This window comes from Chionomys nivalis, chromosome 7 (assembly GCF_950005125.1).
Source record: "Chionomys nivalis chromosome 7, mChiNiv1.1, whole genome shotgun sequence".
Taxonomy (NCBI): domain Eukaryota; kingdom Metazoa; phylum Chordata; class Mammalia; order Rodentia; family Cricetidae; genus Chionomys; species Chionomys nivalis.
This window is the reverse complement of record NC_080092.1, coordinates 31,910,814-31,930,352: the sequence shown is the minus strand read 5'-3', so window position 1 is coordinate 31,930,352 and position 19,539 is coordinate 31,910,814. Positions and strand designations below refer to the sequence as shown.

Below are 19,539 nucleotides of genomic sequence, written 5' to 3'. Positions count from 1 at the left end.
AAAAGTCGCACTGCCTTTATTGTCATAAAATTGCATAGTACATTGATTGTGTACGCTTTTAAACAGAGCACAACAGCCCCCTCGAAACCACCTTCTTGCATGGGGCTTTTCAGGCTGGTTTACTATGAATAGGAAGCAGGGACCAAAGTGCTGCCTGGGCTTAAAAAAGGAACCATGATCTGATTAAGCAGAAGTCAGAGAGCTGAGGGTTTTGAGCCCACCCGAGAATACTGAAATACTGAAAGAAGTGAAGACTTTAATTGAGCTCAAAGGAGGCATAGGAAGAGAGTAGAGGGGACTCACTGATGTCAGGGGACAGGAATCAGGAGCAGCTTATGGAGGGAAGGAAAGGAAAAAGAAGACAAAGGGCTCATGCCTTGTGCCCAACACTGAGATGAATGACACTCGCCAAGAGTGAGCCAGAGACAGCATGCTGGGTGTCCCAGCTGCGCAGCCTGGGCATTTCCATGGCTACAGAAATCCACATACTAGAAAAATAACTTAAAAGCTATACAATCATCATTATAAATATTTCATCTTTCAAAACTAGCTAATGTTGGTTAAAAAAGGTTCACAGTTACTCCAAAGAGAGCGGTATCTCTATTGCACAGTAGTGGAAAGTCGGCTCTGGTCCCCGTGTGTAAACAATTCCTTCTCCTCAGTGACTTCAGGACACACAGAAACAGCATTTGCTGTAAGCAAAGCACTTGGGTACAAGGCACGTCAAAGCTGTTAAGAGCACGAGGGACCCACGGAAGGCCCACTTCTTTTCCCATGTGGCACCTTGGCAGTTGGTTCAGGTCTTGAATCAGACTGCAGGTGATGATGGTCTTGTCGTGGAAGTCCTGTTCTCATTCCACGGTGACAGACTTGGCTAGGTTCCTGGGGAAGTCAACCTAAAAAGAAAGATGGAAAGGCAAAGGATGAAGCTCAGTGGATAGAGTCCTTGTTTAGCATGCGTAAAGATAATGGATTTCATCCCCAGCACCTCATAAAATAGACAAGGGGGTATGCAGACTTAGAAGGCAGGACATTTAGAAGTTCAAAGCCAGCACCTATCACATAGCAATTTGTTCAGTATCTCACGGGTGCCAGTAACATGCTGTTTCTTCCCAGTCACCTCTAACCATAAATCTGAACACCTCCATTTTGAAAGTGGATTCCTTATTGCAAGAAGCTTCCTTTAACTGTACAGCATTTACTTCACTTAGTAAACATCGATCATGACTTGACCTGTGTCCTGTTGGGCTATTCAGATCTTTTACAGCACTTTTCAGTCACAGGTATGGTGGTCCCAGCACTCAGGAGGCTGAGGGAGACAATCCAAGGCCAGCTCGGCCTACATAGCAGAGCCTATTGAAATGCAAGCAGGACTGCAGATAGCCCAATGGGTAACATACTGGTCTCCCAGAGGGCCAAGTTCCATTCCCAGCACCTACGTCAGATGGCTCACAACTGCCTGTATTTCCAGCTCCCAGAGATCTGGGGCACCCTGCCATCACCTAAGTTTATGTACAGGAAACCACACAAACACAGACACACAGAAACACACACACACACACACACACACTTAAAAACAAAACTTCAATAAAAAGCAAATAAAATGAACAAACAAAATTTAATTTTTAGGATTATGGGGTATAACTCAGAGATAGAGTGCACAGTCCATGTAAGACTTGACTGGCCAGGCGATGGTGGCACACGCCTTTAATCCCAGCACTCAGGAGGCAGAGGCTGGTGGATCTCTATGAGTTCACAGCCAGCATGGTCTACAAAGCGAGTTCTAGGACAACTAGGACTGTTACACTGAGAAACCCTGTCTCAAACAAACAAAGACTTGGTTTGACCACCAGCCCTGGAAAAATTAATTAATGAAAAAAAAATCACATTTTTGAAAGGATACACATGAATTTCTCAAGACCTGTTACTTTATAGAGACTGAGAAGAAAATATTGATTGAGGACGGGTAAGAAAGTGAGCTTCCACTTGGTCTGCAAAAAGATATTTTATAAAATGTATAGCTCAGCCGGGCGATGGTGGCGCACGCCTTTAATCCCAGCACTTGGGAGGCAGAGGCAGGCGGATCTCTGTGAATTCGAGACCAGCCTGGTCTACAGAGCTAGTTCCAGGACAGGCTCCAAAGCCACAAAGAAACCCTGTCTCGAAAAACCAAAAAAAAAAAAAAAAAAAATGTATAGCTCAATAAAAACAATGAAAAAAGAAAAAGGGTATTTTATTTATATGCCAAGAAAAGAGGAAAAATATACAACAAAAAGTTACCAAGTGTCAATTAGATGATATACATTCAGGTGTCTGAGATATTGTTCTTTGTACTGCTACAGTTTATAAGCCTCTCAAAACTGTAGCCGGGCGATGGTGGCGCACATCTTTAAACCCAGCACTTGAGAGGCAGAGACAGGGGATCTCTGAATTTTTAGACAGACCAGCCTGGTCTATATAGCAAATTCCAGGATAGCCAGAGCCACATAGAGAAACCCTGTCTCAAAAAACATCAAAAGCCAAAACAAAACAAACCTGTAATATAGCATCTATTTTTTTTTTTTAACACAGTGAATTGTGTTCTCACACATTTGCTGGTGAGATCATAATTGACTCTTTTCTGGGGCATAATTTCGATGTCAGCTGTCTCAAAATGTCAAATCATTTTCTCCACAATGATAAATCTTAAATGTGGGGCAAAGATGTGCATACAAACATGTTCACTGCGGTGTTATGCATAAAATGAAAAATTGGAAACAGCAGACTAGTTTAGCAATCGTTCAGAAAATCATGTATACAATGGCAGCCGCAGAGATGTCTCAGTGGTTAAGAGTGCTTGTTCCACCAGAGGCTCTGAGTTAGGCTCCCACATCAGTGGCTCACAAGCCCCTGCATGTTAGCTCCAAGGGGATCTGATGCCCTCTTTGGGCTTCTGAGGGTACTGCAAGCCCTCAGAACACAGACATATAAATAAAAATTTTAAACTAAAGATTTCAATGGAATACTATACAACTAAATGTTGTACATAACAAGTTCATAGATATGAATAAAACTTAATAGAAATAATACAGAGGAGAAACACAATTTTAACTTTGATAACAATATTAAAGTTTTTGTTGCTTTTTCTTTTTGTATTTCAGTCTCTTTGCAGCATAGGCTGCTTCAAGTTTGTAATTTCCCTGCTTTAGCCTCCTGAGTGTTGGCCTTCCAAGTGTTCTCCATCAGACATGGCTTGAAATTTTTTTAAAATTTGCTTGCACAGGAGAAAGAATTGAATGAAATATTAACTGGATTGAGCAACAACACTGCCTCTGGATGATGGTTTATTTTTTTGCCGTTCTTGAGGAATGAAAACCTTAAAATGAAAGTTACTTTAAATGACATTATTTCTCTGATTACTATTTAATCCCAATAAGCAATTAAAAAACAGAAAAAGCAACTTCGCCATTACATATGTACCCTGTGCCCCATAAATATGAAAAATGTCAGTAAGAAATAAAATGCATCGATATAAAGGAACTTTGCTTTCTGTTCCTCTTTGCGCTTATGCAAATTTTAGACTTACATCATAGCCTCGGAGGACAGCCAGGTGGAAGGACAGAAGCTGGAGCGGAATCACACTCAGGATACCCTGGAGACAGTCAACCGTGTGGGGCAGTTCGATGGTTTTATATGCGAACTTGGAACTCTCAGTGTCATCCTTGGAACACAGTATGATTGGGCGGCCCTAAAGCAGAGAGATAGGTTCAAGGTAATGTGTCTCTGAAAGAAGCAAACCCTCTCTTGCATCCCGCAGAGTTTCTGGAACTTTCTGGAGTGAGCATTACTGTTGTGATACTATTAATCCTTTGACTTTGCTAGAATTACCAGTGAGGTCGTGGGCATGCGTGCCACATGGACAGGACAGTGTGTGGTGCTTCTTGGGGTACTCCTTCTCCTTCCCTGGTCAGGTGGCTGCACTTTGCACCATCATTCAGGATTCATTTGTGCCTTTTCCTGACCTACTCCTAACTCTAATGGGCCTCATGATCCAGCGATGGAAATAAAATCACGAACAAAGATGAATTGCGGATAAATGCCACAGGGGCAATAAAACATGAGCGAGAGGTATTAGTAAGTTTTGTTGTGTGTTAGCATTGGCTGCCTCTAAGCACATTTGTGAGGAGTTATCTAGATTATGCTAAGTGAGGTGGGATAACACATCCTGAAAGTGGGTGGCACCATTCCCTGGGCTAGGGTCTTGGCCTGTATAGAGCGTAAACTGAAGGCAGGAAAATGCCGCTCGCCTGCCTACTTCCTCAACCTTTGCTACCATGACAGACCCTTGAGCCATGAGCCCAAATAACTTCTTAAATTGCTTTCATCAAGGTATTTTATCAGAGCAACCAAGAAGTAACTAGAATAGTCTGGAAGGGCAAAGCCAGGCCAGCTAGGTCTAAATAGTAAGTTCAAGTCAGAAAGAGCTACACGACTCTTCGCATTGGACCATGAAGCTATTTATATTAAAACCTTTCCCTTACCCTCAAAACAATAGGAAGAGCCTATTGCCAATGCAAAGGCTCGGAGAAAAGAATGAGCTTGGCATGAGTGGGAATCAGAGCAGGGAGAAGACCTGGAACTCAGTGGGACGTGGTAAGGGGCCGTGCAATGTAGAATGGGAGAGAGGTCACTGCAGTCTTGTGGGAAGCTGTGGTGAGAGGGTTTTCGGTAGAAAAGGACACAATTGTGTTTTTATATTAGTATCCTCTTTTTTTTCAGACAAGGTTTCTCTGTGTAACAGCCCTAGCTGTCCTGGGACTCACTTTATTAACCAGGCTGCCCTTAAATTTAGAGATCTGCCTGCCTCTGCCTCCCAAGTGCCAGGATTAAGAGTGTGCACCATCCCTGCCTGGTTTAGTTCGCTAGTTTTATACTAACTTTATATACTAGTTTTTACACTAACCACTATGCTGTGTGGCAGTGGCATCTTACTGGATTTCACCTACCTGTACCTTCATGAGTCTGAGTGGTCTCTACCCTCCTGTCTCCGTGAGGCCCGTGAATGATGAATTAGGCTGCTTAGTTCCTGGGAGGGAGCCAATCCACCTTTGGACTTGGAGTGATTAGAAGTGCTACTGCTCATGGTGGACTCCCTGCGCTATGCTTGAGTTTATTGCAATCATGATAACTCATGATAGACCATAAGAGGTTTCAGGATGGGGACTGACCATGCCAGAAAGGTAAACGATGGTTAGAAAGTTGAAATTTGCGTCACTAAGAACAGAAGCAGGGCAGGAGAGCACGTTCCATCTATGTCTGCTTATGAAACCACAAGTCTTGAAGTCACAAGGCCAAGGGAGCGCGCTGGTGACACCCATCAATGTACCTGAAGGGGGCCTCACTCTAAGACAACAGGAGCTACCCATCTGGAACCTTCACACTATGGCTTCTTTTTCTGGGGCAGGTCCTAATTTGAATCCTTTATAATAATACTTTAATAATAAATATGGCCCTTTCCTAGGTTCTTTGAGTTGTTCCAGAGAATTACTGAATATAAGGGATTTGGGGAACTCCCAAATTTGCAGTCAGTTTGAGGTTTGAGTCCCCCATCGTTTGTGGGTTTAGATGGGAGGGCAGTCCTATGAAGGACTGTGTACTTACCCTGTGAAGTCTGACTTTAACCCAAAGTTAGCATCAGAATTGCATTAACAGAAACCCTGGAGGCAAGCTCCACCCCTAGGATGCTGCACCTCCTGTCCCAGTCCTAGGACCCAGAGCAGTTCAGTGACAGTCTGGTCACTGGCCCTCACTATGGAGCTGGAGAATACGACCTCAGGCTCTCTGGTTCCCTGCTGAATTTGTGTGGTATTCAAAAGAGCACCCAAAGGGCCGGCGAGATGACTTAGTGGATATATGCTTCTGCCAACAAGCCTTAAGACCTGAGTTCCTGCCCAGAGCCCCCACGATGGAAGAAGAGAACCAATTCCTACAAGCTGTCTCTGGTTCCCATACATCTGCCACGGCAGGTCCATGCCCCTCTTCCACATTAAAAGATAAATGTAAACAAAAGGGGACAGGACAGAATGTGGTCACACCCACAGCAGCAGTCAGCCAGATAGGCATGTGTAAAACAGAACAGGTAAACAGGGACCTTGGTCCGCAGGAGAGACCTCACCTGGCGGGCAGTGACCTGCTGCAGGGCATTCTGGCATTTGGTAAAGCAAGGATCCTTCATGATGACCATGATGACCGGCATCTGCTTGTCGACGAGTGCCAGGGGCCCGTGCTTCAGCTCTCCAGCCAGGATACCTTCTGAGTGCATGTAGGTTATCTCTTTGATTTTCTATGGAGACACAAGTTGGGATCAGTGTAACACTGGGGAGACAGGGGGTTGCAATAGAGAAGACAGGGACAGAGGGATGCTGGGAGAGGGAGTTACTCTAGGGTAAGAGCTAAAGGTCTCTAAAGGTCAGCTATGCGAATGGGTGCATAGATGGGTCAACAGCAGCATGGGATGCTCTGGGCCGGGAGAGAGGATGGGCTGATGTCCAGAGCTTGAACAAGGTTGCCCAGGTAGCAGCTCGCAGCCTCCAGGAACAACAGCGACACCTCTCTTCAGTTCCATGCACAGTCATGTACCCAGACAGAACGTTGGAGTCAGTCTAGCCTGACTTCACCCCCACCCCCACTCCCTTGACAAGCCACTTGGCTTCCCCAGTTAACACAGATAATGGTGGCATTGTATTCTTAGATATGCTCTTATTCAATTAGACAGCTAACCATTCTCCCAATTTTAGATCCTTAATCACGTCTAAAGAGTTGTTTAGACTGACTTATCAAGTAAATTCCCATACCCCTATTATTGACCCCCCCTTTGTCCAAGTAGATCCATTTCCATTTGCTGTGAGGTTTTCATCATCGCACCAATGAGAATCTTAAAGGAAAGATTCCTCCACTTGTCCAGAACTAGTTATCTGGGTCAGGCAAACCCCACGAGGAACGAGGCTCCTCCTTGGAGACTACAGACAGCTGGCATGCTGGCCTCCCCGGAACCACACAGGGGCCATTGACTTGTGCCAGCAGCAGCCTAGACATGCCTTTCTTCGCTCGGAGACCAACTTGGCGGCACAGCTGAATGTGCATCTTTCATCAGCAAGGCTGGGCCACCGCAGCTGACCCCCACAGCCAGAGAGCAGAACTATCAAGGGACTGAAAGTGTACCCCACCCGGGCTTTGCCCCTTCTGTGCCCCTGGCCCTTATGGGAACCGGACTCTTGTAAGTGACCCGAGTTCACAGTGCAGGGATTGACTGATGCTGGGAAATGCACCAGGGGTTAACCTTCATAGCAACTTGGTGGGATTGAAAATTTCATAAAAGCAAACTTCTGGGCATGTGCGAAAAAGTTTTTAGGTTGGTTTAATGGAGGTGTGGAGACCCGCCCTAAGTGTGGGTGAAATGGTTCCATAGGCTGGGATCCTGGACAGAATAAAAAGGAAGCTGGACGTCAGCATCTGTCTCTGCTTGAAGATACAGTGTGACCAGTTACCTTCAGTTACCCCCAAACTGAGAGCCAAAGCAAACACAAGCCCTTCCTTTCTCAAGTTGCTTTTGCCAGGCAGTTTATCTTGGCCAAGAGAAAAGCAGCTGACATATATTTGGTCTCTGTCCCTTTTAGTTTTTAGCATGTAGTCCCTAAATCCTTACAGTGTTCATAGTGAGAGGTGACTTTCCTTGCTAATGAGAGCAACAGGGCAGGTCTCTGCTATCTAGAGCAGTGCTGGTGTAGAGAACTGGGATTTCCAGCTTTATGGCAATTCATCCTTGTCGGGCAGACACGGGGTGAAGGCTAAGTTCATCACCAGTAGTCGATGACTAAATCAATTAAACCTATGTAAGGAAGCCTCCATAAAAACACAAAAGGACATCTGGGAAAGCTTCTAGATCACTGAATAAATGGTTCCAGGAGATTAGCACGATCAGAGACGATGGTGAAACGCCATATCCCTTCCTGGACACCTTGATCTGTGTATCTCTTCCTGATCTGGGGTTCATCAGCACACTTGGCTGTAGTCTTTACAATGAGGCAGTCATATAAGGAAAGAATTAATCTGCAGAAGATGCACGTGCTGAAAGTGGGTACTCAGAGGTCACTTTACTCCCAGCTACAAACATCTGCAATACTCCCTAGATGTCTTTAGTGAGCCCCCCATTGATTGGGTATGATAAGAAGGGGAGCCAATATCCTCGGCATTCCTGCCCTGGTTCGCAGTGATGTCTCACCTGGAACACGGGATCCCTTTAATCTCGTAGGTCATTCTGATCGCTAGATAGCAAACCGATAGTGAGAGAAGTGGAAGCCCAGGAGCCAGCTTTGCCAGCCTTTAGCGGCCCTACACTTCCAGTGCCTTGTCTCAGCCCTCCCAGCTTTCTCTCACATTGCTAATTTATAGTCATGGGGCAAAATAGGTAGTCATCAATTTTTTTTTTTTTAATTCAGGCTCACTGCTGCGGGAATGCAAGCTCTTCCCCCTTTGGAAGTTTGAGATTTACAAGGAAGGTCTATAGAGATCTTGCAATTTCCAACTGCCAAAATTCTTCCCTCATAGGTTGCTTCTGGTAGTGGACCCGAATTTGATTTCACTTCCTCTATGCAATCTGTGTGTATAGAGGGGTGTGTGTATGTGTGTGTGCGTGTGTGTGTGTGTGTGCATACCTTGATGTCATTCCTCAAGATCCACCCACTTTGGTTTCTGAAACATGATCTTTTATTGGAACCTGATGCTCCCCAAGTAAACTAGACTGGCTGATCAATGAACCCCAGAGATCCTCCTGTCTCTATCTCCCCAGTGCAGGGATTACAAGCACATACCAGCTTTTTTTCTAACATATAGAGTCTCAGATGCCAAGCACTTGAAGAAGCTTTACCCAGTGCGCTTTCCCCTCTCCCCAGGAGACTGAGAACTCCCTGGGGACAGACAACCTACTTCACTGATTTCTGTGACTCCGAGGTAAGAGGCAGCGCTCAATGCAGGCTCAGTAGAGTGGCTAGTGGGCTTGTAAACCCTTCCCTTCCAACACTGTGCCCTGCCCTCCTTCCCACTGGCTTCTTACAGCATCTCCTAAACCTGCCTCCATGTTGCTCTGGGAAACTGTGTTACTGCAAGTGGAGACTGGGCAGAGAGGGACTCACCAAGGCTCCTTCCAGGCATGTGGCATAGTTATATCCCCGTCCCATCACCAGGAGTGACCTTTGTGTGTAGAGCTCCAGGGCCAGGTCATGGATCTTCTCATCCAAAGACAATACCTCTTTGATCAGCTCTAAGCAATGCAAAGAGACAAGGGGAGAGCCTGTCATTCTGACTTCCAAACATCCACAAGGAAAATCATTGGCTCTAACAAGGTTTAGAAACTTATACTGCTCAGGAGACACTGCTTCCATGCATTATTTAGAAGGGCTTTAAACTTAGTTCTGCCATAACTTGGGATACTGGCCAGAACCTTGTCAGGCTGGCAGTTCCTATTTGTGTGAGTATGCTTGTGAATATCTATCTGTAAGGTAGTCTGTAAGCTCTCATTTCCAGCTCCATGTCAACAGGAAGTAAACCAAGAGCCAGAGTAAATGAAATCAGCCCCTGGGAAGACACAGGACTGAAATTCCAAATTAACTCCTCAGTTCCTTGCCCTGGGCTGGGGCCCAAGGCAAAGCCAGTGTAAGCCAGACCTGTTGTGCTCAAACTTCCTAGTCCTGGGACTCTATTTATATACTCTTGCTAATTACTGTAACCTCAAGAGCCTTTGTTCTTTTGAGTTATAGCTCTCAACATTTATTGAATTTGAAGATAATACTAATCAGCTAGGCAAGATGATTTATGCCTTTAATCCCTGTACTCAGGAGGCAGAGGCAGATGGATCTCCGTGAGTTCCAGGACAGCCTGGTCTACAGAGTGAGTTCCAGGACAGCCAGGGCACCCTGCCTTGAAAAACAAACAAACAAACAAACAAAAAACATCATTCATTGGAAAAAATCATTGGAAAGTAGTAACAGTAATAAGCCTATAATGATAGATTTTCAAAAAATGAGTGAGAAGAATGATATTGTTGGACATCTTTTTAAAAATTGTTACATGTATTTGTGTGTATGCTCATTCACACACACACACACACACAATTGTGTGTAGAAATCAGTTCTTATACCATGTGGGTTTGTGGGATCAAAGTGGGGGGTCTGACTTGGCAGCAAGAGCCTTTACCTATTGAGTGATCTTAGCAGCCCAACACCTTTATGTGGTTTTAGTGTCTGACTTTTTGATAAGAGAGTTGACACCAATCTGCTTCTGTGTTTGAACTGCTGTGATTTTTGTCACTGTTGCTGGAGTACAGGAACGCAACCTGGCCTTACAAAGATTGGTCTTTGGAAAAGGGAAAGGTTTTAAACACCTTCAACTAATTAGGAGCGTTCTTTGATTCTGCATCAGACAAGAAGGAAGTTTCTAGAAATGACGTCATACAAAGGCCTGGAGATAGGCAAATCTAAACATGGACTAGTTTAGTTACAAACTTTATTTTACAAATCACCTTGTTAAAAGTTGTCAACTTCTTAGTTGAAAGAAAGGAAGGGAAGGAAGGGAGGGAGGGAGGGAGGGAGGGAGGGAGGGAGGGAGGGAGGGAGGGAGGAAGGAAGGAAGGAAGGAAGGAAGGAAGGAAGGAAGGAAGGAAGGAAGGAAGGAAAAGTCTTCAAATCTGGGAATTGGCTAAGTAGAGACAAGCTTTCCAAATTCTAAATGATGGTTGAAAATTTGAACTTTGTTATTGGCAACAAGTACTGTTGTTTGTTTCACTTGAGAAGCCGGGCTAACTAACTTCCTTCATTTTAAGGTAAACATTCGCACGAACAGCAGCTCTTGCTTGCTACTTACTGACAGGCAGTCAGGAGAGAGGGAGGAGGCCCTGGAGTTCTGCTGACAACTCAGGCTTTAAACCTTGGCCTAGCAGGATTTGCTGGGCAGTTTTGGGGAGGGGGGCGAGGGGGATAGGAAAATGTATCATTAGATAGAAAGATCTAGAGAGTCATCAACAGCATCCTTTATATGAGAGTAAAGGAAGAGAGAGACCCAAAGGAGCTCAGTGAATTTGAAAAGCCACGTTCTGGACTTACCAGGTAAAGATCTGAGACCTCGGATGATCTCTTGCCTCCTGTTCTGTAGAGAAATTCGGTCTTCAGACATCATCAAACCAAACATCACCAGGGAGATGAACTGGCTGGTGTAAGCCTGAGGACGAAGGAGGGGGACCATGAAGACTTCAGCTCAGAGGTGTCTAGAAGATAGGAGAGCTAAACAGCATGGACAAAGATGGGGAAAAGACAGAATGGCAAATCGGAGATGAGGAGAGGAAGGGAGAGAGCAGAGGGGACAAGAGCCAAGGTGCCAAGGTGCAATTGCAAGGGCACCCATCTCTCCAGCTGACGCCACCACCCAGGTTCTCCCTGGAGAATGCAAACATCTCGTACCTTGGTGCTGGCCACCCCGATCTCCGGACCTGCATTGATGTGGACACCACAGTCAGTCTCCCGGGAGATGGAGCTGCCCACAGTGTTGGTGATGCCCACAGTCAGCGCCCCACGGTCCTTACAGTATCGCAGCGCCAGGAGCGTGTCTGCAGTCTCTCCTACAAAACGGGGATGTTATCAACCAGTGTCTGCAAGTGCAGGTGCTAGGCCAGCTAGAACCCTCTCCTCCTCTCTTCCCAGCCTCCTCATTCACCCCTCCTCATCCTGCTTAGACATTCAAAGCCTGGCTAACACTTGAAATGAAAGTAAGGGTTTGACATCCTTCCCGCTGTCTCTTAGATTGAAGATCTCATTACTCTTTATGTAGCAAACACGTTCTTATCCCGTTTCTTTGAATCCTTATGTCAACACCATGGAGGCCTCAGTCCCCACTTCCCTTCAGGATGAAGAGTCCAGAGAAATGAGACTTGTTATCTCCAACCAGGCCTTGCAATTGGCTTGGAATGCCGTTCTGGGACTCTAGGCTGCCTGGGTCGGATTTGCTGAGGTATAGCCACTGAAAAGCGAGACTGCCCACATGGTGCTTCTCAAATAGAACTTGCTTGATGGAAACATTTCTTGCAATTTCCCAGTCTAGACTCAAGTAGTTTTTTTCTAATTAGGGCACCTCAACAGCATAAGCGGGTACTGACTCCCGATTTGTCAATTTTAAAGAAACTAAAGCAATATGAAGCCGATATAAAATCGAACCCAGTGAATTCTCAACCTTCTGATTGTGCCATCCACATGGTCACTGCTCTTGACTGTGTTCAACTTAGCTCCTGACCTGTCCCCAAAACTGGTGTCACCAAATGCTTCCAGATGGTCTACCTCCCCTCTTCCTTTTTCTCTTTAGACAGCTGGGTTTCCAGCACAGGACTTGAAGAAGTCAGCATCGGTTAGAGAAGGTGGGAAGAAAAGGAAAAAGATGGAACTACCTGCATTGGCCCCAATCTCGGGTTTTGATAGGTTGCTGTTTGCTTAAATCTCCTTTAAAAACCGGATACTTCCGTCCATAGACCTATGGGCTGCCCCGTACTGTCTTCATGTGGAATCTACCTACTTTTCTGTTACTTTCCCTACCTACTCATGAACTGCGTTAAGGCTCTGATGGGAAGGTCAACCCAGAGGCAGGCAGTCTGTCAGTGGGATGATGGATATGCCTGCATTAGTTTTTTCTCAGCTTGTCGTGAAAATGGAAATGGTATTAAAAATTCAAAAGGGAAGCAATACTAAAACCCCCCCTAGGATGTTAGAATAGTATGGCCAGTTTCCAATAGTGATAATGACATTCTGGGCTTATGCTCTATCATCTTTGTCTCACATTCCCAATCATCTGTGGAGACAGCTGTCACATGATGCTCAGGATTGGGAATAACTTCCAGAGATGGTCCAGAAGAGGAGACGGGTGAGTTACACGCAGGGATGACCCTATATTGGCTTGGTTGGTAATTTCTAAGGTTAGATGACTCATTATATGAATATTCCTACATTTTTTTTTTTTTCGAGACAGGGTTTCTCTGTGACTTTGGAGCCTGTCCTGGAACTAGCTCTGTAGACCAGGCTGGTCTCGAACTCACAGAGATCCGCCTGCCTCTGCCTCCCGAGTGCTGGGATTAAAGGCGTGCGCCACCATCGCCCGGCGAATATTCCTACTTTTATAAAGGTTTGGAATTCACCAAAATAAATATTTCACAAAACCTCCTTAAATCTCTAGGCGTGGCTCCAAGGCTCTGGCTAAGCTGAAGTACACCTTTACCTGGTGTTTGGTGGACGCCCCGGTAAGGCTCACTCCGCTAAAGGAAAGCATTCCCTACCCCTTAATCAGAACCGTGTCTCTCCATGCTCTCCATGCCTCCCCCTGCAGGACAGTGTGGACACTGCACATAACAGACCTCCAGAGCTTGGACACAGAGCCTACAATGGAGTGAATAAATACAAGGATGGGACTCTCAACCCAGTAGAGTTGAGATTTTTCTTTCTCCTCGAAATTAAGCCCGGGAAACACTTAGGAGCACATTGGCGAGTGTTCTTGGAAGACTCAGAATAGCAGGGCACACCAACTTCTCCGAAATCTTGCAGTGAGCTCCATGGATGCTGCTCTCATGGGACATCACCCATGCTGAGGAGGCGATCCCTTTGAGTCACCCATGGTCCCATAAGTAACGTCAATAACCTCACTGGCTCACTAAACTAGCCTTGAGTGGAATCATTTTCGCCTGTCCTGTGGGGTGAAAGCATGTTTGGTCACATTTCCCCAGGAAAGGCCACACAGCAGGGTACAGTGTTGCTGGTAACAGACGCTTTTAAGGATTTAAATGGCCCAGTGTGTGATGGCAGGCACACAGAGGCGCTGGAAGAGGGAGGGTGATGTTGTCTAGAGAAGAGAGGTTGGAAATGAGCCAGTGGAAACCTGGCCAGGCCGTCTGTCTCCCTTACCTGATTGGCTTATGAAGAAGCAAACATCATCCCTGAACACAGGTGTGTTCCTGTCCAGAAAATCACTGGCAAGTTCAACCATCACAGGGAGCTCGGTCAGTTCCTCTAAAACTTGCCGTGTCTGAAGCCAAAAAGAATAGACCCTGAATGCCAGGTGGTGGTGGTGCGCACCTTTAATCCCAGCACTCGGGGAGGCAGAGGCAGGTGGATCTCTGTGAGTTCGAGGCCAGCCTGGCCTACAAGAGCTAGTTCCAGGACAGGCTCCAAAGCTACAGAGAAACCCTGTCTCGAACCCCCTTCCCCCCTAAAAAAGAATAGACTCTGAAGTCAGTGATGGGCTTTATAGGGATACTGGGCACTGTACTTCAAGGACAGTTTATGACATGGTCCCTTGCTGTCCCAGTGGTACGGGAGCCTCAGCCACTCACAGGCCACCTTGCCGGAAGAAAGGACTTACTTAGTACACTTTTCAAGCTGGCTTACGGGAATGAGTCCAAAGACTTAGTCAAATCCAGTGTATTACAGCACCGTGACCAGCATCTTGGTCTTGGCTGCTGTTAACCTCCCAGGACTACATAAGGTCTGGTGGGTTGCACTTACAGCCACAGCAGCGTGGTAGCTGGTTCCACAGCCAATCACGATGAGTCTTCGGCATCGTCGAATCTCCTTCAAATGGTCCTTCAGGCCACCCAGGAGCACTGCAGGACACGAGGCAGGGTATTAATGTCGACTCAATATAGGCCTGCATCAGCGGAGCAAGACATGGGCAGGGGCTTCCCACCTGTGTTGGTCTCAAAATTCACCCGACCTCTCATGGTATTAAAGACTGATTCCGGCTGCTCGAAGATCTCCTTCTGCATAAATGCACTGAAGTTACCTGGTCAGGGAGATATCATTAAGGTAAGTAACTCTAATTTAGATAGATTTTTATACCTTAACTGTTAACCAGGAAAGCATAGGAAAAGGCTTTAAATGCTGTTGCTTTGTAATTTTTCTGCCAAGATGTCACCATGCCGCAGGGCTGGTATTTCCCACAAAGCCTCCCAAAGATTTTAAAGAGTGTCTGCGGGTGTCTTCCTGTCTGATGCTGTGGATACAGACCAGATGAAAGCGGTCAGAAACAATGACCATCCAATTCACACATTAGCCCCTGCAGTTTCAAGGACTTGGGGTCCTCTCCATCCTCTGACCGCTGACTGCCTGCTCTTCGAGGCAGGTGCACAGGGACTCCTGGAAGATACCTGCCTTTCATTATCTGCTGCAGTTCCATCTGCAAGGTCTGGATGGCTCTGGAGGGGTCATCACTAGCTGAGCGCTTGATTCGGTGAATGGAGAGTTTCCCATCAGCCACTGCGGCGATGTCATCATCTTCCAAGAAGATGACCCGGTTGGTGTGTTCTATGATGGCACTAGAAGGAGGGAAAAAAGACATCAGAGTTCATGTTCCACCTTTAAAAGGTACAAGGCGGCCGCCACTTGCTATTTCTCAGACATAGGATCCTTACCATTTTAGGCAGGACAGTGGCTTTACCATAAAAAAGATTCACAGGCAAGCCCTCCCATACTCTACACGTCTCTCCCCCAGCAATTATTTTGAACTCTAACCTTAATCTTAACCCAGTAGAGAATGTATGGAAACACACCATTTCTTCAGCAAACATTTTACATGTATCTCTTAAATCTCAAGGGCTAAATTTTTACCTATTATAATACCAACATTCTTTTCACACTTAACAATTCATCTCCAAATCATCAAGTATCTAATGTGTTCAAATCCTCCCCTCCCAGAAAATCCAATGGATGTCTTTTTATAATTGGTTTCTTCAAATAAGGTCATGGCACCTTTGGAGGGGTTGGGAAAACGTACACTATTCTGATTATAAAAAGAAAGAAGCACTTGCTTTGGACATGTTATAGCATGTGTGTGGAGGCCAGAGGGGACTTACAGGAGTCACTTCCCCCTTCCAGCACGTGGGTTTGAGGATCATCCTGGCTGTGAGAGCCTGAACCCACGGAACCATCTTGCTCACTCAGCACTTGAATCTTAAAACTATAGAGTTTATGAAGACAAGTTTCTCCTCATATAATAGACTTTAGCTAATAAAGAACGACTGATAGAATAGTTTGTGGATTACTAGTTACGAGTAACTCGAGTCAAGGATCTTGAATGGCTGCTGAAACCAAGAGGGGACAGCTGAGAGGATCTCCAGCCAGTGAATAAGGACTTAAGCCTCTGATTAAGTACAGAGAGAAAAATAATGGACTGGTATGTGCCTTCCGATGGAAGGACACACTACCACACATGTGATCTCGCTAAAACCTGAGTGAGCTCTAACTTCTAGACACTCGCTGCCCCAGTTGGCTTCAACTCTCAACCTGGCATAGCCTAGAGTCACCTGAGAAGGGAGGGAGTCCTAACTGGGGGGTTACCCAGATCAGATGGGGCTGTGGGTGTGTCGGAGGGAGGTTGTCATGATTGTTAATTGATGGAGGAGGCTCCTCCCACTGTGGGCAGCACCATTCCCTGGGCAGTAGAAGAAAGCTAGCTAGGCAGGAATCAGCAAGTGAGCCAGTGAGTAGCGTTCCTCCATGGTTTATACGTCACGTACTGCGGGAGTTCCTGCCCGACTTCCGTTGTTGATGGGAAGTGACCAGAAAGGATGAGATGAAAAACACTTCCCCTCCCCTCAGTTCCTTTGGCTGTCGCAGGCACGGAATGAAAGGAGAATGCTTGCCGGTGCCGAGAGGCTTGGTTAAAGTGTGGCTGTTCTCACTGTTAAGACTCTACAGTGCTTAATCATAGGAGAAGCTTCCAGAAGGAGTGAGGTAGGCCTGGTCCCTGCTGACAGCTCGGTGGTGACTGCTGCGATGTAAGATTCCCACATCTTTATTCTCTGGGAAGCTGCCAGTATTGGTTCTCACAGCTTGTCAGATGGCTTGAAAAGGGTGTAATTATTTTGCCTATGAACACTATTTCATCTCCCCCAGCCCTGCATCCGTGCCTTTTCTAATTTTAGAAACACCTGTGTCACTGACTATAAGGTAAGAGCTCAGTGATTTTGAGCACTTCTACAAAACGAGGACTTCAGCCAGTTATAATGCCCAGGTACCACCTACAGGTAACCAAAATCTGTTCCAGGTTGTAGCTCTCTAGTTTTCCCTCACTCCATCCTCTCTTTTCCCCTTTCTCCCCCTACCCCAACTTTTCTTTCCCTGTGCCTGTGTACCTCTAAAATTTAAAATATCTCGGACTGGTGAGGTAGTTCAGTGGGTAAGGGTGCTTGCCACTTGCCATCAAGTAGGACAACTTCAGTTCAGTCCCGGGGAGAGATTCAACTCCTACCAGCTGTCCTCTGACCTACATAGGTCCTCCGAGAGCATACAGACAGTTACTCTTTGGGTACACAGTCCCAGGGAAACAGTAAAGATGCTGAGCTACCTTGCATCCGAAGCAAAGAAGAACTCCACGGCTTTGTCGCCCACGGCGTGCAGACAGGTGGAGCTGTCCAGGCGCTTCATCCTGGTCTTACAGATATTCTTCACATTCTCAATATTGCCTAGTAAACGAAAGAATGGGTTGCGAGTCTCAGCAGGCTGCTTCATTTGCATACCATGTGGCAAGGAACCCATTTTCCTCTTTTGAATATTGTGTGGGAGAAATCTGCAATTTTTAGCTATGGCTGTGCCAGCCAAATCACGTAAAAGCTCCCCAAATAGCTCAGTAGTGCTGAAAGAGCATTAAAATGGCTGTGGTGGGAGAGAGCAAGGCAAACGAAAACAACCCAAAGAAGCTCGAATCAGGGCACGGTTACCATTCTCCCCAGCTGCCTGCTGCTCCCTCTATTTCTGTGCAGGTCTCAAAATATTCACAATGAAATGCTTTTTTTAAAGGATGGAGCTGAGTCTCCATCCATTGCATGAGCATCTTTGAAACCAGGAGCCACACAACAGCTGGGTCCAAGACAGAGTGTTGTGGGTGCTGACGGTATGGCTGCCTCCAGACAGAGCTGGCTGCAAGGGGGTGACTACTCTGCAGCTGATTGCTGATGTCTTCAGAGAACTCACATGTCCGATATAAGATGGGGATCTGCTCTGTGGAGAGTTTGTATTTGCTTCGTACCCCAATGAGTAGTGGGCTGCCTCTCCTGCGGGAAGAAGATATCAAGTGACCCATCACTTTGAGACCCAGGGTTAGATGTCTTCCCAGCCTCTCAGTACACCCTCCTTTCCCTGGACATCTTGACCATAAGAGGATGTCTTCCAGGTTTGGAGCAGGGACCAATAGACTGGCATGGAGATGCCAGCTCCCTCATATCCTCTCCCAGGTATCTGACCAATTAGCCTGGTAACATGCTCTCCCCACTTTTATGAGATGTTGAGCTCCCAAGTCTCCAAATCTCCATAAGCAGCTAACCCACATGGCTAGGTCTCAGGGGCTGGACATTTACCATGAGAGAAAGGCCTGGTGTACACAGAACATGGAGAAATTATATGCAAATACTGCATGTGCTATTTTATACAAGGGACCTGAGTGTCTAAGGATTTTGGTATCTGGACAGGGTTTAGTGCCAGAACTCCGAGAAACACAAAGGGAAAATGGTACTGTACTCTGTGGGCTGCAAAGGGCAGTTTCCAGGGTAGATGTTGGCTTAAGTGATACCCCTCTAAGGGAAACTTAGAATCTTTGACCTGTACAAAGTGAGTTTTGTCACAAAGGGAACAGTGCAGGAATGACAGAAGCTGACATGGGTGAGGCCTTGGTGCCCATCTGTCACCAACACCAGGTTCTCTGATTATCATGGGATAGAATCTTCAGTGCGCACTTCACAGTATCTTTTTCCTGCTTACTACTGCTTTGGCCTAAGTTTGTTGAGGGTATTAAGTCATGACTTTTATTTATTTATTTATTTTGAGACAGGCTTTCTCTGTGTAATGACCCAGGCTGTCCTAAAACTCTCTTTGTAGACCAGGCTGGCCTTGAACTCAGAGAAATCCACCTGCCTCTGCTTCCCACATGCTGGGATTAAATAAAGATGTGCACCACCACCATCCGGCTTTAGGTCATGATCTTAACAGCATCCTGCCTTCCAAAGGCATTTCTCTGCTTTATCTTATACATTAGAGCACCCACATCAAACAAGTAGATCACTTTCATAATTCATACTATTTAGATCTGTGCATTTTAGAACCCAGGCAGGCAACATTCCAGAACCTCAGTTCCTCACTACCCTCTGTCTATCCATGCAGGATATGGTAGTATCACCTGCAACTGAGTGCTGGGGAGATAGTTCAGCTGACCAAGTGGCTACCGCGAAGACCTCAGTCAGAACCCCCAGAAACTACTTAAAAGGGGAACACAATGGGTGGTGTGTATGTCCATAAGCCCTGCAGGTGGGGAGGGGAGGCAAGAGAACACTGAGACTGGAGAATATGGCTCCTTGGAATTCATTAGCCAGCCAGCCTACAGCTGGATGAATGGGTGAGCTCCAGGTCCAATGATACCGTGTCTCGAAACATAGAGTGAAGGGGCTGGGTGGTGACTCAGTAGATAACAGCATGCACTGATCTTGCA

The 19,539-nt window shown here is 46.2% G+C and overlaps 1 protein-coding gene across 1 annotated transcript in view; it reads right to left on the bottom strand.

The window, feature by feature from the left end:
- Positions 1 to 19,539, bottom strand: part of Gfpt2 (glutamine-fructose-6-phosphate transaminase 2) — a 46,351-nt gene continuing 26,812 nt past the window's right edge. Inside the window, exons 8-19 of the mRNA XM_057774717.1 lie at positions 18,033 to 18,112; positions 17,407 to 17,524; positions 15,213 to 15,376; positions 14,749 to 14,844; positions 14,568 to 14,665; positions 13,968 to 14,088; positions 11,490 to 11,647; positions 11,136 to 11,250; positions 9,171 to 9,298; positions 6,155 to 6,322; positions 3,566 to 3,727; positions 1 to 896 (exon numbers count right to left, since the gene is read on the bottom strand). Coding sequence (XP_057630700.1) covers positions 852 to 896; positions 3,566 to 3,727; positions 6,155 to 6,322; positions 9,171 to 9,298; positions 11,136 to 11,250; positions 11,490 to 11,647; positions 13,968 to 14,088; positions 14,568 to 14,665; positions 14,749 to 14,844; positions 15,213 to 15,376; positions 17,407 to 17,524; positions 18,033 to 18,112 — 1,453 coding nt within the window. The 3' untranslated portion in view covers positions 1 to 851. The remainder of the gene's footprint in view (positions 897 to 3,565; positions 3,728 to 6,154; positions 6,323 to 9,170; positions 9,299 to 11,135; positions 11,251 to 11,489; positions 11,648 to 13,967; positions 14,089 to 14,567; positions 14,666 to 14,748; positions 14,845 to 15,212; positions 15,377 to 17,406; positions 17,525 to 18,032; positions 18,113 to 19,539) is intronic.